This window comes from Neofelis nebulosa, chromosome 4 (genome assembly GCF_028018385.1).
Source record: "Neofelis nebulosa isolate mNeoNeb1 chromosome 4, mNeoNeb1.pri, whole genome shotgun sequence".
Classification (NCBI taxonomy): domain Eukaryota; kingdom Metazoa; phylum Chordata; class Mammalia; order Carnivora; family Felidae; genus Neofelis; species Neofelis nebulosa.
Window position 1 is genome coordinate 152,254,197 of NC_080785.1, and position 24,542 is coordinate 152,278,738.

Sequence of the window (24,542 nt, forward strand, 5' to 3'; positions counted from 1 at the left end):
ATTACCCCAACCTCCATCCCTGCCCCCCACCACGCCATGTGCTCAGCAGGGAGCCCGCTGTGCCCCCACCCCTGGCATGAGAAGGTCAGCTGCTCTAGAACATACCCCTTCAGTCCTTCCTCTCCTCCCCTACAGGCCTTGCTGTCGGCCTGGATCCAGAGGGCTATGGGAACCCTGACTTCTGCTGGATCTCGGTCCATGAACCCCTCATGTGGAGCTTCGCAGGCCCTGTCATCCTGGTCATCGTGGTGAGTGTGCTGTACCTGGTGCCACCTGCGCGCTCTGCAGCAGGTGCGGCGGTGTTGGTGGAGGGGTGCCGGGTGGCAGTCGGCAGGTTTCCAGGCCTCGGCCTCAATTTCTGTTCTCCACTCGACTGGCACAGAGATGGGAAGTGTGGGGTCAGAAACTTGGCTGCCAATCTCTCTCTGCGGATCTCTATTTCCCTTTCTCAGTCCCTCTCTGGTTCCCTATCTCGGACATTTTCTGAGCCAAAGTGCCTCTCTGTTTCTGATCTCCCTGTTTGTGTGTGTGTGTGTGTGTGTGTGTGTGTGTGTGTGTGCGTGCGCGCCTGTGTGCATGTGTGTTTCTCACTGCTTCTGCCTCTCTGTGTCTTGGTCTCTCTCTGTCCCTGTCCCTCTCTCACTGCCTCTCTCTCTGTCCTGCCCCTGCTCCACATGTCTGGCCATGGGTCCAGATGAATGGGACCATGCTTCTCCTCACTGCCCGCACATCCTGCTCCACTGGGCAGAGGGAGGCCAAGAAGACCTCTGTGCTGTGAGTTGTCTGGCTGGGGGAAGCGGGGGATTCTTAGAATGGCAGTCCCTTCCTTGGCAGGCTGAGCTCCAGATTCTGGGTGGGGAGGTGAAGTCCTACCTGCCCTGGCCAGCCCCTGTCTGTTGCCCTCACCATACTCTGGCCCCACACATGCTCTGCCCTGCTGTCTCCCCTGAGTCTCCCTTGGCCTGGGTGGCTCACTGTGCCCCCTGCCCCCGTGTCCCACCTATCTCCCACGTTTCTCTCATAGCCTGCCCCTACTTCCCACATATTTTCCCCATGTCCCCTCATGGCTCCGTAACTATCCTCCTGGTTCTTTTGGTGACCTCCTGTCTCCCCTAGTGTCCTCTGGAGACTGCCATGTTCCTTTGTGATTTCCTGTCCTTCCATGACCCCTGTGTGTCCCCCGCATGAGCCCTGCATGACGCATGCTTGTCCCCTTGTGTCCTTCCCTGTTCCGCAGCAGGAGCCTTCGCAGCTGCTTTCTGCTGCTTCTCCTGGTCAGTGCCTCCTGGCTCTTCGGCCTCTTGGCAGTCAACCACAGTGTCCTGGCCTTCCACTACCTCCATGCTGCACTCTGCGGGCTCCAGGTAACTGGCACCCCTCCCCACCTCTGGCCTGGTGGGGCTTCAGCAGGGTGGCCCAAACCCTGGGCAGGCCATCGAGCCCAGTCTAGAGCTGACTCCTCTGGATGACTGATGCCAGGTAGGGTGCCCGTCCTGGACTTCCTTCCCCAGCACTGTGGCTCCTGGCCACTTGCTGGTCCACACAGACCTCCACTGACTTAGTCACTTGGGCCACTCTGACGCCTCCGAGATTCTCCCTGACTCCCTTACTGGATCACCCCTGGACCCCTCACTCCCTCACACTGACTTGCAATGACTGATCCCCCTTGCTGACCCACAGTGACTTATATGAGCCTCAACTGACCCCCTGCTGGCCCCCCTCTGACCTGTGACTCATTTCTGATCTCTCACTGACTTTCGGTAACCCCTCGTTGACCCCATGCTGACCCTTACTGACACAGGGCCTGGCAGTGCTGCTGCTCTTCTGTGTCCTGAATGCAGATGCCCGGGCTGCCTGGACACCAGCCTGTCTGGCTAGAAAAGCAGCGCCCGAGGAGGCAAGGCCAGCACCTGGCACGGTGAGGGGCTCTCAGGGCTGGGGAGTCAGGCCGGGGGCCCCGAGAGGCCAGGGTTGGAGGCCTCTCCAGAGCTGGCTCACACTCCTGTCTGCACCCACCTCCTGTAGGGGCACGGGGCTTACAACAACACGGCCCTCTTTGAAGAGAGTGGCCTCATCCGCATCACCCTGGGTGCCTCCACTGTCTCCTCAGTGAGCAGTGCTCGCTCTGGCCGGACCCAGGACCAAGACAGCCAGCGGGGCCGCGGCTACCTCAGGTGAGCAGAGCAGCCTTCTTGGGAGGAGGACATATAGCTCAGACCAGTCCCCACTTGACCAGAGGGTGGCATTACTGGTCCTGGGATGATGGTTCTACCCATCTTGGCACCTGGATCCCCCGCTACTGCTTCTGCCGTAGATGCCTCTTGCCACATACCCAGGGGTGCTTTCAGAGCCATTCCACAGCAGTTGGCTATGTGCTCACAGCCACCCCAGCCTCCAAAGCACCCCATCACATCCCTCTTTGATGGGAGGGGGCGGTTCCTGCATTTCCAGGGACAATGTCCTGGTTCGACATGGCTCAGCTGCTGACCACACTGACCACAGCCTCCAGGCTCATGCTGGCCCCACTGACCTGGATGTGGCCATGTTCCATCGAGATGCTGGTGGAGGTAGGGGCCAGGGCCGGGGCGGGGGAAGGGAGGCAGAGGATCTCCCCACCATTTCCCTTTCTTGAGAGCAGCAGCTGACTGCAGTGGGGCGAGCTCCCCGCAGGTCACTGCCCCAGGAGGCACCTGGTTCTCCTGCCAAGTCCCAGCCCTTCTGTACTGACCCCCACTCCAGACTCTACCTAGGTTCCCAGCCCCAGCTCCCTGCTGTAGCTAACCCAAGACCCTCAGCTCCAGGCTCTTTCTTGACCCCCAAGTTCCTCATCTCCCTGAGCCATTGATATGCCTTCCTCCTTCTGATCTTCCCAACTCTAGCTGCAGACTCTGACTCTGACAGCGACCTGTCCTTGGAGGAGGAGAGAAGTCTGTCCATTCCATCCTCAGAAAGCGAGGACAATGGCCGGACACGGGGGCGTTTCCAGCGTCCACTCTGCCGGGCAGCCCAGAGTGAGAGGCTCCTCACTCACCCCAAAGGTGAGGGGGTATCTCTGACCCCATGGGTGACCAAGGGACACCCCATATTCCACTTGGGTGTGACCCAGGGACGCTGATATCCCCTGAAGATTCCTGGGACCAGCCTATTGGGAACCTGGGGTCATCATTAGGCCCCTGCACACCTCTCCCTATCTTCCTAGTGGTTCTGCTGGCTAGAGGTCCAGGAATAGCCTGGGCGACAAGGTCAAGGTCAGAATCAGGGATGTTACAGGGTGACATGTCATTCTTCCAGCCCCTCTTCTTCCATGAGGGTTGGGGTTCAGCCTGGTTTCTTCTTCCAGGATTTTTCTTGACCCCTCAGCCATCAAGTCCCTCCACCACTACTCTCTGTCCACCTCCAGAGTGGCAGGCTCACCAGTAACCCTCTCCATGGGTCCATTGATTTCTGAGAAACACTCTTGTTCCTACCTCTGCTCAATCAGTACAGCCAGAGTTTCAGGAGTCATTAGGGTCAGGGTTAGGGGGGTGGTCACTGAGTCTGGATCATAGGGGTCATGAATCAATGGGGTCAATTCAGAGGCTCCTGTAACCTGCTCTGGCTCCACAGACGTGGATGGCAATGACCTTCTGTCCTACTGGCCAGCCCTGGGGGAATGTGAGGCCACTCCCTGTGCTCTGCAGACCTGGGGCTCCGAAAGGCGCCTGGGGCTGGACACCAGCAAGGACGCAGCCAACAACAACCAGCCGGACCTGGCCCTGACTAGTGGAGATGAAACCTCCCTGGGCCGGGCCCAGCGCCAGAGGAAAGGTACGACCCCTGACTTTGTCCTGTACTTCAGGGACCCCAGAGACTGCTTCTACCCCAGCCCAGGGGATTCTTGCCCCTTTGAGCCTCACCTGCATCGCCAGGACCTGGGGGTTGCTCCTCCTCTGATCTCAAGGAGAGGTCTGCCTCTACTCCTGCACCTTGGAGACTGACGCTGTCCCGACCCAGGGGATGACTGCCTTCCCACTCTAAGCCCTATCCTGCTGTCGCAGTGGGATCCCCAGGGGCTGCCTCTGCCCCTCCCCAAGGGGTTTCTGTCTCCAACCCTTTGTCACAGGGATCCCAGGGGCAGCTGCATCCCTAGCCCCAGGGAGTGTCTGCCACCCCCTGCCCCACATACTTACTTTACTCCCATTTGTTCCTCACACAGGCATCCTGAAGAACCGATTGCAGTACCCACTGGTGCCACAGACCCGGGGTGCCCCTGAGCTGTCCTGGTGCCGTGCAGCCACCTTGGGCCACCGTGCTGTGCCAGCTGCCTCCTATGGTCGTATCTATGCTGGAGGGGCCACAGGCAGCCTTTCACAGCCAGCCAGCCGCTACTCCTCTCGGGAACAGCTGGACCTGCTCCTCCGGCGGCAACTCAGCCGTGAGCGACTGGAGGAGGCCCCTGCCCCTGTGCTTCATCCCCTGAGTCGGCCAGGTTCCCAAGAATGCCTGGATGCCGCGCCAGGCCACCTGGAGCCCAGGGACCGGGGCAGCACCCTACCACGGAGGCAGCCACCGAGGGACTACCCTGGTGCCAGGGCCGGCCGCTTCGGGTCACGGGATGCTCTGGACCTAAGGGCACCTTGCGAGTGGTTGAGCACACTGCCCCTGCCCCACAGTGCCCGGAACCTTGACCCACAGCCCCCGCCTCTGCCCCTGTCTCCCCAGCGGCAACTCTCAAGGGACCCCCTCTTGCCATCCCGGCCCCTGGATTCTCTGTCCAGGAGATCGAACTCAGGGGAGCAGCTGGACCGTGTGCCTAGCCGGCACCCCTCACGAGAAGGCCTCGGGCCACCCCCGCAGCTGCTCAGAGTTAGGGAGGACCCAGCCACTGGCCCTAGCCATGGCCCCTCTACAGAGCAGCTGGACATTCTCTCCTCTATCCTTGCCTCCTTCAACTCCTCGGCTCTCTCCTCTGTGCAGTCCTCAAGCACGCCCTCGGGCCCTCACACCACTGCCACGCCTTCTGCCACAGCCTCTGCGCTTGGGCCCTCCACACCACGCTCTGCCACATCCCATAGCATCTCAGAGCTATCTCCAGACTCAGAGTAAGCAGGCTCTAGCCACTTGCCCTTACCCTCATCAGCTTAAGACAACCTCCTGTGTACCCTGGCCTGTGTTCTGCCACAAAATGGGGTATGGGTTGGCCCTGGCTTAGCACAGCCAGGGTGCCATGGGCTGGGGGCAGAAATCTGGCGGGGAATGGTGGTGTGATTAGCCGGAACTTGCAGGGTGTATGATTGGTGCCAGCCACCCTCCCCTGTACCTCCTGGGCGAAGGAAGAGAGATAGGTGCCTTCCGAAGGGCTTGAACAAGAGGAGGGGGTGAGAGCAGGTGCCAAGGCTTGGCAGTAGGAGGTAACCTGGTATGTGGAAGGGGCAAGGAGGAGAGGAAGAGTCATTGCCTGAGAGGCTTTGTTTAGGAGGTGGTATGGGATAAGGAGGGGCCAGAAGTGGTGCCAGGATATGGGCATCTTATATTCCAGGCTGAAGAGCTAACTTTGAAAGTAAGTCATTTATCCATTGATTGATCGATTGATTTAGTCAATGTTAGGTTCCTCGTGCCTGTGGGCACTGTGAGGTGGAGCACGTAGGAACTGAGCTGGGACCTGGTGCGTTTCAGGTGCCAATGGGGCATCTGTGGGGTAGGGAAAAGCAGTCGTACCTGGGAAGCAGCTGGATACACAGGAGCCAGAGGAGTGGGGAGGAAACAAGGGCTGCGAGGCTTTGGAAACCAAGAGGAGGAGAGTTGAGTTTTGAGAAGGAGGAACAGCTAGGTCAGGCTCTGTGGAGGGCCGCAGGGCTAAAGGAGGCTTTGGGGAGAAGGGGACCCCAGGTGTGGGACAGGAGGCCAATAGAACCCAGGCAGAGTCCGAGGAAGAGAAAGGAAGGAGGAGCAGGGAACTTGGGGCCTGGTGCCAGGGACTCTGGAAGGGTGCTGGGGGAGGGTTGAGGGAGAGCTATGAGTATTGCCTGGACCCAACTGCAGCCCAACTTTGGGGTCTGACTGGTGGGGGTCGGGGGTGGGCCTGGGGGGCTGAGCAGGGGTTTGGGTTCAGGAATCACACTTGACTTCTCTGAGTCTCTGTTTCCATATCTGTAAAATGTGTCTGTAGTGACAAACTTTCTGAGATGTGGAGATTTTTTGAGACGAAAATCTGTCAAGTGCTTAATGTAGTATTTGTACATAGTAGGTGCTCGCTGAATGCCTAGAGAGAAGACAGGAGGCCGCGGGGCCTTGCTGATGAGTCTTGGGGTGCAGAAGGGGTAAAGGGGCTTGAGAACCCTGAAATGGGTGTAAGGGGGCTGGGGACTGAGAGGCAAAGGTGATGGGGTTGAGGGAAGTTGGCGGGGGCCCAGGCTGTGGTGGAAGCCCAGAGCCCCCTGACTGAATTCTCTCAGCAACCACCTCTGACTACCGCATTCAACTCTGCAGAGTTCCCAGAAGCGAGGGGCACTCCTGAGGGGCAGACTCACGGACCAGGAATGGCTGAGGGCAATGGAAGATTAGAGCTAACAGAAGAGACTCCGGGAGTCAGGGGCTGATCCCCAGGCAGCCTCCTGCCCACCCCCCAGCTCTCCCTGTTGCTGCAGTGCTGAGGCTCCTTGCTCTCTCTCTGAGCAAATCCCGCCATGCGTGTAACAGGTGCAGGGGGAAGAACTGAAAGGAGGACTTTTATACGTTTTGTACCTTTGTAACCAGAGAGATATGCTTATGTTATTTTTCAGCTTTTCTGTCTCCTGGGGTTCTGAGGCTGGGCTGGGAGGGGAAGGGGACAGAGGGTAGAGTTTGGCCCCATTTGGGTCCCTGGCAAACCATATGCTCTTTCCTCTCATCTTACTGGGGCGGATTCAGACAGGGAGGGCAAGTAGCCTCCCACCCATTGATCTGAATATTGTTAGGGCCCAAAGTACAGAGCTGATCTTTGCTTTTTCTTGGATGCCCCAAGGGCCAAACTTCAGGGACAAGGGGTTGGTCTTGGAAACGGGGGTCCTCTGATCTCCTCACAGGGCTTGCTCACGCGGACCCTCCCCGTGGATGTGTGTGTTTATTATGTGGAGTCCCTGCCACTTACTGCCTTATGACCTAGGACTGATGCTGTGGGGTGCTGGTGGAGCAGCAGATGTCATGTTTACAGAGCAAGGCTTCCCTTTCTCTCCTGGGGAGGGGCTCAGGCCTCTGTTCAGACATTCCTGCAGAGGGTGGACTAGGGGGTCATTTGCCAGCCCCTACCCCTGCTATGAGCAAAAGTTGTCCATGGTGCCATTTGATGCCCTGACCCTGCCCTGTGCTAGAATTTCTTCCGAGGGGTAGGGTAGGAGTGGGGGCAAGGGGAGCAAAAACAAGGGAATTGAAGACACGGAATGTAGGTGCCACTGCCTCCCATGTTTACAGGACCCTCCCTGGCCCTTGGCACCTGGGCTGCAGTAACTAGTTCCATCCTACTCTATTTTCTTCTATAGGGAAAAATGACTGTTAGGACCCTGTTCACAAAACTCTCTTTTTTTTTTTTCAATGTTTTTTTTTTTTTTTTTTTTTTTTTTGGGACAGAGAGAGACAGAGCATGAACGGGGGAGGGGCAGAGAGAGAGGGAGACACAGAATCGGAAACAGGCTCCAGGCTCCGAGCCATCAGCCCGGAGCCCGACGCGGGGCTCGAACTCACGGACCGCGAGATCGTGACCTGGCTGAAGTCGGACGCTTAACCGACTGCGCCACCCAGGCGCCCCAAAACTCTCTTTTATTACTTTGTCTGATGTCCAGAACTGGGGACTTTTAGATTTTGTTACTTGGTTTACAGGTCAAGATTTCAAACATTTTACAAGTTTGTTTACAACTGAAAACTTTGAACTTTTACACTTTGTTTACAGTTGAGAATGTGTTTTCCCCCCTTTGTTTACAAGTGAAAGATAGAGAAGATGGGAGAGGGGCTTGAGGACCCTGGACCTGGCCATCTTGAGGAGTTTCTAGCCTCTACCCCTCTCCCAGGCCAAAGGCCAGCCCTGAGCCCCCTGTTGAACAGCAGACCCAGAAATCCTCCAGAGCGGGCATCCTTTTACCGCTACGAACAATGGGTTGTGCAGGGTTGTAGGGGGTTCTGTGCAGACACCCCCCTGCCCCTTCCCTGCACATACTCTTGGGAGGCAGTTTCCAAGGAGATTAAAAGTTCTTCTTCACTGACTGGTGCCAAATCCGCCAGCCAGGACCCCAGCTCTCCTTACCCAGCAGAATGACCCCAGCCCTTGAAGGGTTAAGGGGCCCACTGTGGGGAGAGGGGGTCGTCCTTGCTATGTCCTAGGTTCTATAGATGTCCCTCGGTGGGGGTCCCCTGCTCCAGCCCAGTGACCCTTTCCCTGTCTGTGTAAATTGTTCCGTGAAGCCGCGCTCTGTTTTGGGAATAAACTTCTATAGAAAATGGTTGTTGCCTCTTTCTGTTTGGGGGTGGGGGTGTAGGGTAGGAAGGAGGCTATGAATGATTCAGGCCAGGTTGACCTTTGGGAGAAATCTGAGCTCTGCACCCCCCTCAATATTCAGTTATTTTTAGCACATTTCGTCTGACATTTGGACCAGGTTCCCATCTCTTTCACCCTTAATTCTGGCCTGGCGCCTTGTGATTGGGGCCTGAAGTACGAGCACAGGTGCTGGGAGTAAGGTGCCAGGGAAACTCCTCTCTCTCAAGGTGGCAGCATGATGACTTGGTCTTCAGGGTGTGCAATTGTAACCTCGAATTTGCCCTGGCTAGGGGCCCAATCAACCCTAAGAACTGCCCTTGCTAACCCCCTCAGCCCATTAACAGCACTGACCCCCACCAGCCTCTAGGACTTGGAGCTGGCTGGGACATCGCGTTCCTTCTCTGCTCAGGCAGAAATCTTTGGACAGAAACCGAGATGCCAGGCTGTGCTCTGTATAGAGGAAGGGAAACTCTCAGTCTCATTCTGGGTCTGGGTGTCCAGAGTTGAAGGGCAGCCTAGGGCACCTTCGGTGTCAGACATTGCCTGATCTTAAGAGGAGAGACTGAAGGTGGCGCCCGCAGAGACCTGATACCCCAAGGAGAGCTATGGCTCTGGCCATCAGTAGCGCCCGCAGGCAGCCCATTGGCGGGTTTCTCGCCCCATCCCGTGGGGTCCTTCCGCGAGAAGCCAAGACTTGGTATTCGCCTTTGTCGTACTCAGGGACCTGGGGCCGCGGCTATGGCCAGCTCCGCGCAGGTCTTTAGTCCCAGTTCTGCAGTTCTATCAGGTTTAGACAGGAGATTAAAAGTGAGCCAGGAGGGGCAGTACTAACCAGGCCGCAGGGGAGGAAGGGGTTAAATCTTCCGCCTTGGGGCTCGCCCATCCTAAAGCGTGTCACTTAGGCCCCGCCCAACCACTCTGATTCGTCCAAGCCTTCCCTGTCCTATCCGGGGATTGGCCCCTCGGAGAGTGCCGAAGGTCCTCATCCCGGCCCCGCCTCCCGAGCCTCAGCGGCCTCCAGCCCCAGTTCCTGCCTCAGCCGGCAATTGACAGCCCGCTGGCCATGGGGCTGTCGGAAGCGTTGGGGTGAGTGCAGGGCGTGGCCCTGGTTCCCCGTGTCTGTGTCCGCGAGCCGCCGCGTGGTCTCGGTGCAGAAGCCGGCTTGGGTTAGCTCCGAAGGCGTACCGCCAAGTCCGGAGCAGGCATCTGCCTGCAACGCCTCTGTTTGCCGCTTTGCCGATTTTCGGCAGGCAGCTATCCCCTGAAGCGAGGGATGGGGGCGGGAACTGGCGCGACCCTCTCTCCTGAGGACTGTGCGGGAAGCCAGTCGAACGCCGCCCGCGAGCTGGCTTCGGGCCGCGGGAGGCGGCTGAGTGTGGTGGAGACCCGGCCCAGGAGGTGCGCCGATGGGCGCGTTGGGGCGGGAGGTCGTTGCACCGAGTCCATAACGGTGTCCTAAACCCACCTAGCTGTACAACTGATCCCGGATACTGGGATACGGCTGGAAGGGCTGCGGTGCCCTCCCAGAGGGAGGGGCCAATGATCTAGGCCCCGCCCTCCAAACACGCGCTCTGATGGGTGGTGGGGAGCGCTTTAAGAAGACCTGCGTGACTCACGGAGGAGGGGCAAGGGGGCTCAAAGATCTCTGTGAGACTGCGGTGCCAAGAATCTCTGAGGATCTTCCTTGTGCGCACTCTACTCCCTTCTCCAAGCAGGACATCCAGGTTAGAGGCTCTTCCCAGGAGAGTTCCTACCCCTCCGGTGGGATCCTACCCCTAGGTCAGAGCTCACAGATCAGAACTTTCCTGAAAATTTTCCCAGCAGGGGAGTTTCCCCTCAGGGAAGATTCCTGCGCAGCGGAGATCTATTCTCAGGTGAAAGCTTTCACCCATTCCAGGTGGGAGCCTCCCCCAGGTAAGAGCTTCTCTTAGGTGAGAGTACCTTCCACATGAGAACTTTACTGGTAGGTGAAAACTTTCCCCACTGAGAAAGCTTCCTTCTCAGTATGAGCTACCCCCCCCCCCCGCCCCCTTAAGAATTCCCTCGCCTCCAGATCTCCTATTCCTAGAGGAGATCCACCTCCCGCTTCAGGTGGGAGCCTGGGTAGATAAGAGATTCTCCCAAGACAGGACATACCTGGCTGATGAAAACTTTCCTATCAGTTGAGAGCTTTCCCCTACGTGAGATCTCACCTGGGAACAGGAGTTCTTGAGGGGGGGGATCTTCCCACTTTGAGTGGGAGCTTGCCTTTCCAGGTGAGACCCCTTTCTCCAGGTGAGAACCATTCCCTGGCTTTGTGAGATTAAGCCTGAGTTTGTCCGCAACCTGGACCCTGGGGCTGGAGGCCCAGGGGCAATCTTAGCCTCAGCACCTTCCTTCCCTTAGAGGGGAGCCCCTCTAAAGAGCAGCCTGCCTGAAGAGCCGGAACCCTGGTTGCTGGATCCCTTCCTTGTGTGTGCTCTCAGATGGCCAGCACGGAGCTCATGGAGCAGCTGGATAAGGACTCAGAGACTTAACGGGGATTGGCTGGGGGATGGGCTGGGGGGGACCTGGGGACCAGTCAGCCTGGGACCTGGACCTGGTAGAGCGCTCACAGCTGTCCCTGGGTTGGAGGTATGGATTGTATTCATCCTGATGTGTTTTTGTAGGGAACTTTGGCCCAGTGAGAGACTTGTGCTAGACAAAGTTCAGGGATTGCCACTGGATGGGCGTGGGGCCAGCTGGGAGCTGGACCTACCTAGATCTTGAGGATGATTCTCTGACTCCAGGTGGAAGTGTGAGGGAGGTTGGACCAGGGTTAAACTCACTATGACTCTGGTCTTGCCACCCCAGTCAGAGGGACACAGAGGCACTGTTGCCTGTGACGCAGGCCATGGAGCTGAGGAAGCGAAACTACTATGTGGAACGGCCACTGCTGAATCAGGAACAGCTGGAGGAACTGGGATGCTTGACCTCAGCCACCGAGACCCACCAGTGGCGAACCTGGTTTCAGTAAGGCTGAGGTTGGGGGCTGGGGGCACCGACAGGACTTAGGTAGACTGTGTTCCCAATGCCTACCATTGTGTCCTCAGGTGCTCCTACACGCGGGCCCGAGCCCTTCTCCTCCAACACCTCCCAGTTTTGGCGTGGCTACCCCGGTATCCCGTGCGTGACTGGCTCCTAGGTGACCTGTTGGCTGGCCTGAGTGTGGCCATTATGCAGCTACCACAGGGTGAGCCATACCTGACCCAGAGGCTGTACCCTCAGTCTTTGGGGGTGATCTGCAGCCCTTCAAGGCCCTGGCCCGGAAGCCCTGTGGTCTTGTGCCCACCCACCCCCCCACCCCCATCTGAAGCTTTGAGCCCTGCCCCTGGAACTATGGACCATGACCTAGGGCTGGGATTCCCTCATCCTTTTCAAGGCCCAGCCTTCCAAGCCTACATTGCTACCATTTCGCCTCCAGGCCTGGCCTATGCCCTCCTTGCTGGACTGCCCCCCGTGTTTGGCCTCTACAGCTCTTTCTATCCTGTGTTCATCTACTTTCTGTTTGGCACTTCCCGGCACATCTCCGTGGGTGAGTGGAGCCAGCCTCAGCCTTGCAGGAGGATGTCCACGTTCCCCCATGGAGGACAGGATGAGGGCAGGCTGAGGAGGGCAAGGGAACTTAGGGAAGGGGACAGCATTGGTGTTGGGCTACTGGGAGACTGGCCCAAGGTCATTCCCAGGCAGGACTAGGCCTCTGACTGTGGGGCCACAGATTCAGGATAGCTCCTGGCTCCGGAAGGATGTGTGTGAGGCATTGCAAGGGGCCCAGAACTTGGCAGAGGCCTGACTAGCCTGAGACAGGCCGTCCCTCTTTCCTCATTTCACCTTCCACGAGGGGAATGATTCTGAGCCGATGGACATGAGTGGAACAGGGCAGACGATGCAGGGCCAACGTTTCTAGCCACCCTCAAGAGCCCCTGAGCTCTGGGTTCATACATGACCACCAGCATTGCCTCTGTTTGTATGGCATAGTCTGAAGATACTTGTCTAGAGCTGAATGTCTCCTGGCCTCTGCCTTAAGGACAGGGCTCCTGGTTAGGGCAGTGCCCTCTCCCCTTCAGACCTGCCCTGACCTGTCCCTGCAGGTACCTTTGCTGTCATGTCTGTAATGGTGGGCAGTGTGACGGAATCCCTGGCCCCGGATGAGGACTTCCTGCAGGCTGAGAATGCTACAGTCGATGAGGAGGCCAGAGACGCTGCCCGGGTGCAACTGACCGCCACACTCAGTGTCCTGGTCGGCCTCTTTCAGGTGCGGAGCAGTCAGGAGTATGTGTTTCCGACCCCCACTGCTGCCAACCCCATCCCCACCCTCACCTGCCAGTTCCCCTGTCTGACCATCGCTGCCCTTCTCACTATTGCTGTTCACTCATGCCCCTTGGATTCCACCTGCCCCGGGCTGTGCTCTAACTGCCCTGAGGGCCTTTGTCTTCCCTGACCGTCCTTGGCCACCCCACAGGTGGGGCTGGGCCTGGTCCACTTCGGCTTCGTGGTCACCTACCTGTCAGAGCCTCTGGTCCGCGGCTATACCACAGCCGCGTCCATACAGGTCTTCGTCTCGCAGCTCAAGTATGTGTTTGGCCTCCAACTGAGCAGCCGCTCTGGGCCGCTGTCCCTCATCTATGTGAGTGAGGGTGGGAGGAGGGACGTGTAGGGTGTGCTCCACCATCTGGAGTGCTGGCTGTGACCCTGCCTCCCCTCAGACAGTTCTGGAGGTCTGCTGGAAGCTGCCCCAGAGCGTGGTTGGCACTGTGGTCACCGCATTGGTGGCAGGAGTGGTGCTGGTGCTGGTGAAACTGCTGAATGACAAACTGCAGCGACATCTGCCCCTGCCGCTCCCTGGGGAACTGCTCACGGTTCGGATTCTTCGGGGCAGGGGGGAAGGGCAAGGGAGGATATGTCCCTGCCAGCAGGTACCCTCGGGGATTTAAAGACCAGCCAGAGTGGGCACCAGGGAGAGTTCCTGGGGAGTGGCTGGAACCACAGCAGAAAGGTCCCATGTTGGTGCCTTCCAGTCCCCAAACAGCACCTTACCCGGTCGTCCACTTCTCCCCATCTCCTGAAGGCTTTGCTTCAGGCCCCCTTCTTCCCTGCCAAAGTGGTTTCTCCACAGTCTGACTGTCCTCTCCCCCCAGCTCATCGGAGCCACAGGCATCTCCTATGGTGTGGGTCTGAAGCACAGATTTGGGGTGGATGTCGTGGGCAACATTCCTGCAGGGTGAGCTCTGGCCCCTGTCGGGTTAGGGAGGGGTGGGCGGCCAGGACCAGCACCCTCCTTTGGCCTCACAGATGCCCTTTGCAGGCTGGTGCCCCCAGTGGCCCCCAGCCCCCAGCTGTTCGCCAGTCTTGTGGGCTATGCCTTCACCATCGCCGTGGTTGGTTTCGCCATTGCCATCTCACTGGGGAAGATCTTCGCCCTGAGGCACGGCTACCGGGTGGACAGCAACCAGGTCTGGCGGCAGGATATGGGGGCAGCTGGGTAAACAGAGATGCCAGGGCCTGGGGGGTGGGGGTGGGGCGGTGTGTGGTATAGCGGGTGGGACAGGGGGAAATAGCAAACAAGGGGCGCCTGGGTGGATCGGTCGGTTGGTTAAGCATCCGAGTTTGGCTCAGGTCATGATCACACGGTTTGTAGGTTTGAGCCCCATGTTGGGCTCTGTGCTGACAGCCTGGAGCCTGCTTCAGATTCTGTGTTTCTCTCTCTGCCCCTCCCCCGCCCATGCTCTGTCTCTGTCTCTCAAAAATAAGTAAACATTAAAAAGAAAGAAAAGAAACAGCAAACAAATGTGCTGGGGCCACGCAGGGGACTGGGACAGTAGCCAGGGCATTCGGGACAGTAGCCAAGTCTGGAGGCTGTTGAATGAGGCTGGAGGTTGGGGACACCTGGGCCTAGATACAGTGGTACGGTGACCAGACATGACACACCCGCACTTCCCTCCACCAGGAGCTGGTGGCTCTCGGCCTCAGTAACCTCGTCGGGGGCATCTTCCGGTGCTTCCCTGTGAGCTGCTCCATGTCCCGCAGCCTGGTACAGGAGAGCACCGGGGGCAACACGCAGGTGGGCTCCGGGTGCGGGTGTGCATCTGTGCGCACGCACACCGCTCTGGCTGGGCGGTCCTGCCCGCTCCTCCCTGCACCCTACTCCCCTACCCTCCACCCCACCCCACCCCCCTGCTCACTCCCACCCTGCAGGTGGCTGGGGCTGTCTCCTCCCTCTTCATCCTCATTATCATCGTCAAACTTGGGGAACTCTTCCAAGACCTGCCCAAGGTGAGCCGCCTCCTCCCCACAGCCAGGCTTGAGGGACCTGGCCAGGCCAGGGGCTCAAATCAGTCAGGTCCTAGGTGAGGGGCAGGGACACAAGCTCATGCCCTGTTTTTCAAGGTTGAGCTCTTTGGGGTGGGATTTGGAGTTAAGGATCAGGGATTGGAACCCTTCCGAGTGAGATCCAAGTTGTTCAGTTCAGGGGGCAGGTGGTGGCTAGCGTCGTGCAGGGCTCATGCCCAGGTGGTCAGGGTTGTCAGCACCTGGGCGCCTCTCGGAAGTCCCTGGTGACACTCCCCTCACCCAGGCAGTCCTGGCAGCCGTCATTATTGTGAACCTGAAGGGCATGTTGAAGCAGTTCACCGACATATGTTCCCTCTGGAAGGCAAATCGAGTGGATCTGGTGAGAGGCCTGTGAGCCCATGGGTGGGGGTGGGGACCTACAGCAGGGCCCCCTCTAGAGCCTGTTGACCGCTGCCCTTCTGCTTTTAGCTCATCTGGCTGGTGACCTTTGTGGCCACCATCCTGCTGAACCTGGACCTTGGCCTGGCCGTTGCAGTGGTCTTCTCCCTGCTGCTTGTGGTGTTCCGTACGCAGCTGTGAGTCTCCCCTCTGGCTCCCCCCATCCCAGCTCTTGAGGGAGCGAGGCCCACACTTTCTCCCCACCGCCTTCCTGCATCTCGGGGGTCACCCAGGCTCCCTCGTACCCCCTCGCTGCCCCTTCCTCACATGGTCTCCTTCACAGGCCCCGCTACTCTGTCTTGGGGCAGGTGCCAGACACGGATATTTACCGAGATGTGGCTGAGTACTCAGAGGTGGGTGGCAGGGGCTGGGCAGGAGGCCTGGGGGTGGGACAGAGGCTGAATGGGCCTTTGTTAGTCTTGTCTGCATCTGGCAAAGACCCTGGGGATTGAGGGTGCTTTGGTCCTTGGAGCTTCAGGGGAGGAGTTCTAGTCTGCCACCCTCCTCAGAGCTAGGAGGGGACAGAGGAGGAGTGGATACAGGGGCCATGGGAGCCTGAGGAGAGGGGTCTGTCTTATCCTGTGGAGCAGCTCTGGGACAGGAATGCTGGTGGGGCAGGAGCCTGGGACACCAGGGTGAAGGAGAGGCTGTTTGTGATCTGATCAGCAGAGTTCCTACATCTCTATCATTCGTTTACCTCCTGAGAAGTTTCATGCTTAATAGTAGGGGCAGTGGAATAAAACAAGCCCATTCCTGCTGACTTGGAGACTTGGAGTCTGAGTACAGTATAATCAGGCAGAGGGAGGAGTGGTCAGGAGGGGGAGCAGCTCAGCTGGATGGAAAGGGAGGTGGGGGCACATTGTGCAGGCCCAAGTGCTGAGCAGAGACCTGGACTGTGTCCTGGGTGGAATGGGAGCTGGGGAGGGTCTCTCTGTGTACATGCAGAAAACAGACCACAGAGTGGGGGGTGGAGACCCAAGAGGAGGCCTAAGAGCCTAGCCTGGGTTTTAACAGAAGGGAGGGGAGATGGGAAGGGAAGGTTCAGGGTGCCCTGGAGGAAGCTTTGACGGGCTTGGCTGAGGGTCTGGGTGGTGGGGGTGAGGGGTAGGGAGCAGGACGAGGTGTTAGGGTTATGTAGCCAAACCTGTGGCCCAAGGTCTGGGAGGGCAGGGGCTTGGTGATGGGGGGCCCTTGGGCCATACAGGAGAGGAAAGCAGGAGAGCAAGATACAACCAGGAGAGCAGAGGGCTCAGCCACCCCCAACCCTGACCCATCCCTAGGCCAGGGAGGTCCCAGGCGTGAAGATCTTCCGCTCCTCAGCCACCTTGTACTTTGCTAATGCTGAGCTCTACAGCGACGCACTGAAGCAGAGGGTGAGGCCTGGGGTCCCCAGGGTGAGTGTCATAGGGTCCCTTACCTCCCCAGAATGTCTGCATCCCTTCTGACATTTCTCTCTAGTGCGGTGTGGATGTTGACCACCTCATCTCCCGGAAGAAGAAGCTGGTCAAGAAGCAGGAGCAAAAGCTGAAGCGACTGAAGAAGCTCCAGAAACAGGCAGGGGCCTCTCTGAGCCAGGGACTCCTGGCCTCCTGACTTCTTAACCTCATTCATTCCCCTCTTCTCCCTGATGCCCCCAGGACCCCTGCTTTGCTCCCCTGGTGGGTCAGTGCTCTGGGTGGAGTTTTGTTTTCTCCCACATCCTAAACCAGTAACAAGCGTTACACAGTAACAACCACCACAATCCTTTTCCAATCTGGCTGTTCCTGGAGCTGGTCAGAACCCCACCACCTTCAGTCTGGCAGCCCTGGGTCCCAAGCTTCAGTTCCTGGCCTGCCTACCTGCCCAAAGCCTGGGGGTGGTACCAGACTTGCCTGGCTTGGCTGTCAGATGACAGCTGGGACAGCTTTTTACGGCCCCTCTCTTCCCCTGACCTAGACTGCCGCCTCCAAGGACACTTCTGTTTCTATCGAAGTCAACTCCAGCACCAGAGACATGGAGAGCAACAACATGGAGGACTCCAAGGCCGAGGGAGAGGGGTCAGCCATGAGCTGCAGAGATGGGGGTGCCCATGCATGTCCTGAGAGGAAGCCCACGGACCTACCAGCTGTGGGTTTTAAGTGGTTGTGCCAGTGGCAAGGGGGGTGGGTGATGGATCAGATGCCCTATGGGGAGAGGTCTAGTGATCTGCCATAGATTCTGCTTGTGGCTCTCTTGTCTGCCATCGGAAGACCTTGAATTTGTAGAGTTCACAAGACCCCACAGTCTGTGCTCATGGGTAAAGGGAAAGGATTGGGAGTGGGGGAAAAATATGGGATCAAAAGGGATGCCAGGCTCAACTAGAGACCCAGATGATATGCCAGGGTGTCTGCGTTTGCACATGTGTCCCTGGGCCCCCTCCCTGCTCCGCCCTGGCTGACTGAGGGTAGGCTACAATTGCCCAGCGCCCTCCCTTCTTAAGCCTCCCTAGTAAGCCTGGGTGCAGGAGGTAACAGAGCAGTATATGCAAGTCTGTATATGCTCCTGAGTCTGGGCGTCCTCTCCTGTGTGTCCTCATGTGTCCCTCTTGCCTTTGCATACAAGAGACTCCCCACATCCTGGTTCTCCAGTGTCCCCTGAATGTCCCAATATATGTGGGTGTTTACGTGCATGCTCCCACATCTGACCCTATGTGTCCTTGTATGTCTGTGTGCTCCTTGACATCACGCCTTCATGGGCAGCCTTTGCAGTGTGTCTGGTTTGCCAGCAGGTGAGCACAGGGAATGAGCTAGAAGATATGGCAGCCAGCGGTCAAGAAGGTGCTAAGGCCCCAGATGTGACCACACTGAAAGCCCTGGGCCTGCCTCAGCCGCACTTCCACAGCCTCGTCCTGGATCTGGGAGCCCTCTCTTTTGTGGACACTGTGTGCCTCAAGAGCCTGAAGAATGTAAGGGGCTGGGGGCTGGGGACACCCCTAAGAAGAGCCCTGGGAGAGGACAAGGCCCCCTCAAGCCTCCTGACCCTATAACTAGATCCAAGAGCCCTCTGAGCTCCCCCTCAAAACTCCCTCCCACCCCAGCCTCCCTCTTCGGAACCCACAAGGCTCCCTCTGAGTCTGGCCCCCTTTTCTGCTGCAGATTTTCCGTGACTTCCGAGAGATCGAGGTGGAGGTGTACATGGCCGCCTGCCACAGTGCGTGGGATGGGGACATGAGCAGTCTGGGAGGGGAGTGGGCTCTTCCAGCCAAGGAGTTAAGGTCTCTGAAACTGGAGGTCAGAGGTGTCTTGAGGGGGCAGGGGTCAAGGATCAAGAGTGACTGGAGGTTTAGATGTAGCCTCAGGGGTAGAGGTCAGGGACGAAATGGGTCCGGGTATTCGGGGGACTGGGGTTGGGGTTCCTGGTGGTTCTATGAGTCAGGGGAGACCTATTCCTTGCCTACAGCCCCTGTGGTTGCCCAGCTTGAGGCTGGGCACTTCTTCGATGCATCAATCACTAAGCAGCATCTCTTTGCCTCTGTCCACGACGCTGTCCTCTTTGCCCTCCAACACCCGAGGTCCAGCCCTGCCAGCCCTGTTTTGGTGAGCTGGCCTCTGTCTTGCTGAGCTTTTTGTCTGTCTACTGCTTGTCCCTACCCTGACCCCCAGCTTCAGGAAGTTCACCCTTCCTGGATGGATCTGTCCCTGGTGGACCCATTGCTGCCCCTTCCTGCCTTTAGCTGAAGCTGCTCCTGGGAGCAGGGGTTGCTGTCCTGGGGGAAGGGGCTGATATGTGTCCTTTGGAAACTGACCAGAGCCTCCCCTCCTCTGCCTCCTCAGATGACCAAACTCTGACCATGCTGCCACCCTGCCTGAGATTGCTCCCCTCTGAATGTTGTAACTTGTGAGAACGACCCCCCCCCCAACCCTGGGCTGCCTCCAGATGTCCCCCAGGAGTCCCCTCCGTATAAACACACACACATACACACAACTCAGGGATGGAGGTTCTGGGACTCCAAGTTCAGTGCTATAGGCCAGGGATGGGGCACTGGAGTCAGACTGGCACTGGCTGGGTTGGGAGAAGATGTATGATTTTAGCCCCAGAAATAAAGATTTATTTGCCTAACACCAGGCTCTGCTGTGCCTTGGTGGGGGCTTGGTGGGGGCTTGATGGGGTGGGCAGCCATCTACAGCCCTGGCTCCTGACCTTTCTTATGCCCCAAAGTGGGGACTGGAGTCAGAAGTTGGGGGGAAGGTTTGGGGAGGGCAGAGTCAGGTGAGACAGCAGACAGCCACCAGAGGGAAAGTTATGGGGCCCAGGGTGGGGGTACCCCAGGTCCAAGTTACCCAGCTGCTCTCAACCCTTGGCACCTATGTCTTCATCTGGAAGATAGTTGGAATCAGAGCTTTTTCTCAGGAATGATCCCAATGAGGTGCAGCCCCCGGAGGGTGTGAGTGAACCTGGGGGGGAGGGGTGGGGAAGCATGGTGTTCACAGGTGCTGCTGGTCTGTGTTTAGAAGAATGTGCAGGATTGTCTACTTGGGAAAATGCCTGTTCATAATCATTACATCACCTGGGCTCTGCAGGTCATGGTCGGCCAAGAAATGTGCTCATTTCTACCATAAAATGCCAGCATCTAGGCATGTTCCCTAGTGGGCAGCAGTGGGCCTTTAGGCCAGCTGATGCTCTGAGTGATGGCGGAGCGGTGCGGCTAGAATCTTCCTGGTCCTGTGTCTCGGCAGTATAGTGAAATGATGATTATACCCGCTTCCTGGGTTGCTCAGTGAATATTAAATGAGTCAGTGCCACAAAATGCTTACAGCAATGCTGGGCTCGAGTCACCTGCTCAAAAGCACATGAACACTGCTGTCCCCCAGGTACTGACCAGGTGCTCAGCTCTGTGCTGGACAAGCGGACGGAGGCTGACCCATCCTCCAAGTCACTGAAGCGCCCCTTGTCCAGCTCAGTTTTTATCGTGTTCTGCATCAGCACCCTGTTCTGTGTTCATGAATCCTCCTCCCTGCCCCAGCCCCCAGAATCACAGCCCAGGAAGTCAGAGCTTTTTATCTGCTTTGTCACACGTATCCCAGCACCAGGAATGGTGCCTGGCGTGCTTGGCAAATATTGGGTAAGTGAAGCTTATGCGTCTGAGTGGAGGGCAGACCTCAAATAAGAAACTGCAGAGAGTTAGAACTTCTTTGAAGAAAAAAAAAAAAACCAGGGTCACACGACAGAGAAGGGACTGTGTTGCCCAGTATGCTCATGGGAGGGAAGCTAAGGGAGCAGGTGACACAGACTGAAACACCAGCCATGAGAAATGGAGGACCGTGTCCTGGCATAGGGAACAGCACTTGTTTTGGGGAACACCGGAGAGGCCTGCGTGAGTCTGGAGGGAGGCCACAGCACACAGGACCTCACAGGCCAGAGAGAACCTTCAGGCTTTGTTCAGAGCCTGTGGGGGCCCCACAGTTTTGAGGGCTCACCCTGCTGTGATTTGGACTGTGGGGTAGGCTGGGCTTTGGGGACCAGCAAGCGGCTCTGTGCCAGACAGCAGCCTTAGGGACCATGGGGTGTTAGAATTTGAGGGACTGAATGTTAGGTGAGGAAGGAAGCAGGGAGGAGGCTGGGGGAAGGAGTTGTTCTTCAGTCCTGGGCTGGCTAAGAGATCGGCACCCAGGCCTCAAGCGTACCACCTATCTTGGCCCTGGAAGCCCCCCTTCCCCACCCTGCTGTGTTTTCTGGCCAGTCTGCCCCTCAGGAAAGGCCACGGACCCAGCTGGAACCTGCTGCCTGCCCCTGGGGGAGGGGTGTTTGTCTGTTGCCAGGCACCCAGGTTCCACCCGGGGACTTGGCACAGCCATGCTGCTCACACCGTTCATCCTGCTACTGCTGCCCCTGCTGGCGATGCCAGCCCCCTCCCATGCCTGGTCACGGCCCCTGTGGTACCAGGTGGGGCTGGACCTACAGCCCTGGGGGTGTCATCCGAACACCTTGGAAGGCTGTGGGGGCAGTCTGGGCTGTCCTGGCCACTGGATGGGCCTGGGGATGAACCGCATCTACCCTGTGGCTGGGGTCACACTCACCACCACCATGATGCTGATGGTCAGCCGTGCGGTGCTACAGCGGTGGCGCTCCCAGGGCACTAAGTCTGAGGTGAGCACAGCACTGCTCTATTCCCCCAGCCTCCTGCCTCCACTCAGACACAGTGAGATCACGTCCTCTACCCAACCCTCCCCCAGTCAACCTACCCATGCCTGTGCCCACCCCCCCCCCCCGCACCGCTCACACTCTCTGGTCCCTACATCTGTCCACACCCATCAACCCCTGACCACTCCCAGTACTCTGTCCCCATCTGTCCCTCCGCCCCTTAATATCTTTATTCCTCATCCAGCCCCCTTGGCCCCCACGACCACCCCAGCCCATGGCAGACCCTCGGTGACCCTCCACCACCATCTGCCTTCCTATGCCCTTCTCCCTGGCCCCATCGCTGCCCCTCACCGCACCCTGATCCCATCCCTCTGCTCTCACTCTTGCCTCTTGGTCCTATCCTCAGCACCCACAGGTGACCACCAGCCCCTCCGGACCCTGGAAACGGCGGAATCCGATCTCAGACCGCGCCCTGCTCATTGGGGTCCTGCACATGCTGGATGCCCTCCTGGTCCATATTGACTGCCACCTGCGGCATATAACCACCAAACAGAAAACCCCAATAAAGGGGTCTCCCACCCAGAGTGGGTGACCCAACATATGCCTCTCTTTGCCTGGTGGCCAGTCGGGGTGGGGGTGGCCTGAGGCTCTGGGCCAGGCTCAGGCCTGTGTGTGTGTCGTCTCCAAGCTCGCCTGGACCCTGTGTCTCCTTTTTATTTTTGCAGTCGCAGATTTGAGGCCTCTGTGCCCAGGATGGGTGGGCATGTGGGGCTGACTCACACTGCTCCATTGCCCCCACTGACAGCCCCCTCTTCCTTAAGGTCTCATTCATAAATACAGCTCCTTCTCCAGGGCTCCTTAGGGGCCCTGGTGTGGTGGGACAAGACTTGACCATCAGGGAAGACTTGGCTGGTCCATGGAGGGCTGCCCAGAGGAGGTAACAACCTGACTGAGTCAGTGAGGGCACCCAGTTGGGGATGAGGGGGGTCGGGAGGTGGAGGGTGAGCCTTGGCCACCTTCACCTTTATGGCGGGCTCAACCATGCTCTGGCACCCGAGTGGTCCTTGCTCTAAGGCCCCTGAAAGTGGAGTGAGGGCTGAACTTCACCCCTTCCCTTCCTTCTACTGAGGACAATCCAGGTTGAGTGGGTACTGAGGCCTATGCATGTTTATCTGTTTTAGAAAAAGAATATAAAATTACGAATTCAAAAATAGAAATAAGTGCATTAAAATGAGGAAAAACTGGTGAGAGATTATAAATGTTAAAAAGCTGACACTACAGGGGCTCCTGGGTGGCTTATCCTGTTAAGCGTCTGACTCTTGATCTCAGCTCAGGTCTTGATCTCAGGGTTGTGAGTTCAAGCCCCACTTTGAGCTCCACAATGGGCATGAAGCCTACTTAAGAAAAAAAAAAAAAAGTGATGCTGCAATGCAAAATCCAGACCAATAATGTGTTTGTGGCGACTTCCTAACACATTAATACTTGTACCCCTATACTTTCTGGCTGCTGACTCTGATAACTTCTATATAGGATGAAGATTTTGTAGTACAGAGGGGACATATCCTCTATACACAGAAAATAGATGAATTCAGTCTTCCTTCTAACATGGTTGATTGTTGAAATTTGTGTTTTAATTATTGATAGTTTAGAAAATCCCTCTCCTAAACTATTATTGATGATGTCACATAAATTGTCTGGATGTTTTTCAAATTTGGAAAACTGTCATCAACTTGCTTTCATACAGAAGCTCTATATTTTGGAAGAATTTCCCAAAGGTAGGCTCTGGCTCCACATACATTTCAAAACTTGTTTTCTCTCCATGGCTCACAATTTTTCTAGCACCGGGCACTCTGGGGCACGTGATAAATGCAATAGGATCCTGCATTTCTGTCCTGACCAGAAGCTCTGTCTGACCTGGCAGGAGGTTCCTGGAGGCCTCATGTACCAGGACAGAAACGACAAGGTGAATGCACACCCGAGTGGAGCAACCACATTAGGTCCCTCTAAACCCCGGCCATGTGTGTCCCCTTGGTAGACTTGGAGGTGGTCCCCTTTCAGGGAAGCCCGCTGCTGCCAGTCATCAAGAAGGGTCTCAGCTGCAGGCGGCCTCGTCACAGCTAGTTTTTGCCCTTGGCGCAACCCTTTCCCTCTCTCCCTCAGATGCTGATCTCGACTCCCTGGTAAATGTCCTAATCTCCCTCTGGGGAGTCCGCTTCCTAGAGAACCCAACCTGGGACAATCCCCAACCCACCTTCCTCTTGGCTGAACCCCCCAAATGTTATAACTTCTCCAGTATCCCCGTAAGAGGTGAGGTAGGAGGGAGGGATTGACTAGAAAAGGACAGAGGTTCTAACTACATGCAGTATGCAGTTAGAATATCTTCATTCCGTGAGTTTAAAAAAGACTTGCCTCTATGGACACACACCTGGGGCTCCTCCCAAGGCCTGGAAGAGAAGGGCATTGAAGCTTGAGATTCATCAGCCTCTTGTTAGGCCCACTTCTACATTCTACAAGGTTCAGTAAGCACCTACCATTTGCTAGTCTATTGTGGATACCAGGATCCATTGATGTACAGAACAGAACCGGCTCCTCTCTTACTCAAATGGGAGGGTGGTGGTGGTGGTGGCGGCGGTGGTGGTGAAACCAACTCAATAAAAGCCATGACTCTGCAGAGATGTGCTGGCCTAGTCAGGGCAGTGGGCGGCAGGTGGGTGGGGGCATGGAGCAAAGGTGGGCTGACTGCTGACACTTGAAAAGTGAGGTGACTAAAGTAGGGGACAGTGCTCCAGTCAGAATGACAGGTCCTTGTGGAGGGTGTGGGGGTGGACCTTGGCCTGGTCCAGGAACTATAAGATGGTCAGAATTTCAGTGGAAAGAAGGAGCCCTGGAGAGGAGGAAGGGGCAGGCTGGGGAGGGACAGGGTTTGGTACCTCCTGGTGAGGATATGGTGGGCAGAATAGTGGCCCCTCAAGATGCCCATGGAATCTGTGGATATGTTATAGTACCTGGCAAAAAGAACTTGGTAGATGGAATTAAAGATCTTTCTGGATTATTTTGCTAGGCTCAATGGAATCACATGAGCCCTTAAAAGTGATGAAGAGGGCAGGAGAGTTGGTTAGATTTAAATTGTCAGAGGTACTTGATCCTCTGTTTCTGGTTTTGAAGATGGGGGAAGGGATCTCCCACCATCCAAAAATCCAAGGAATTCAGG

The 24,542-nt window shown here is 57.1% G+C and overlaps 2 protein-coding genes across 12 annotated transcripts in view; both read left to right on the forward strand.

Annotated features, from left to right (window-relative positions):
- Nucleotides 1-19,309, forward strand: part of LOC131510200 (cadherin EGF LAG seven-pass G-type receptor 3) — a 38,410-nt gene extending 19,101 nt beyond the window's left edge. For 2 of the 11 annotated variants that reach the window (XM_058727026.1, XM_058727028.1), the window contains 10 exons: nt 136-248; nt 695-774; nt 1,238-1,364; nt 1,802-1,918; nt 2,026-2,174; nt 2,452-2,567; nt 2,880-3,038; nt 3,607-3,807; nt 4,196-5,081; nt 6,469-6,753. In XM_058727026.1, coding sequence (XP_058583009.1) covers nt 136-248; nt 695-774; nt 1,238-1,364; nt 1,802-1,918; nt 2,026-2,174; nt 2,452-2,567; nt 2,880-3,038; nt 3,607-3,807; nt 4,196-5,081; nt 6,469-6,496 — 1,976 coding nt within the window. In that variant the 3' untranslated portion in view covers nt 6,497-6,753. Of the gene's footprint in view, nt 1-135; nt 249-694; nt 775-1,237; nt 1,365-1,801; nt 1,919-2,025; nt 2,175-2,451; nt 2,568-2,879; nt 3,039-3,606; nt 3,808-4,195; nt 5,082-6,468; nt 6,754-9,485; nt 11,477-11,556; nt 11,697-11,927; nt 12,039-12,594; nt 12,759-12,965; nt 13,131-13,209; nt 13,363-13,641; nt 13,725-13,808; nt 13,957-14,450; nt 14,565-14,698; nt 14,777-15,077; nt 15,174-15,262; nt 15,370-15,515; nt 15,586-16,512; nt 16,606-16,690; nt 16,787-17,167; nt 17,339-17,975; nt 18,156-18,345; nt 18,401-18,649; nt 18,787-19,023 lie in introns of those variants that run through there. The other 9 variants (XM_058727027.1, XM_058727029.1, XM_058727036.1 and 6 more) reach the window with 8 other exon arrangements.
- A 350-nt stretch (nt 19,310-19,659) lies between these two features.
- Nucleotides 19,660-21,934, forward strand: TMEM89 (transmembrane protein 89). The gene is made up of 2 exons (XM_058727037.1): nt 19,660-21,337; nt 21,738-21,934. Exons 1-2 carry the CDS (start codon nt 20,777-20,779, stop codon nt 21,921-21,923), a joined length of 747 nt encoding a protein of 248 aa, XP_058583020.1. The 5' UTR covers nt 19,660-20,776; the 3' UTR covers nt 21,924-21,934.
- Nucleotides 21,935-24,542: the final 2,608 nt, after the last annotated feature.

What these genes read in the sequence shown, in the direction of transcription:
- TMEM89 (XM_058727037.1), top strand. Translation starts at nt 20,777, where the DNA reads ATGTTAGGTGAGGAAGGAAGCAGGGAGGAGGCTGGGGGAAGGAGTTGT. An exon ending in CCCAGGGCACTAAGTCTGAG is followed by an intron (nt 21,338 to 21,737) that starts GTGAGCACAGCA and finishes TCCTATCCTCAG; the next exon opens with CACCCACAGGTGACCACCAG.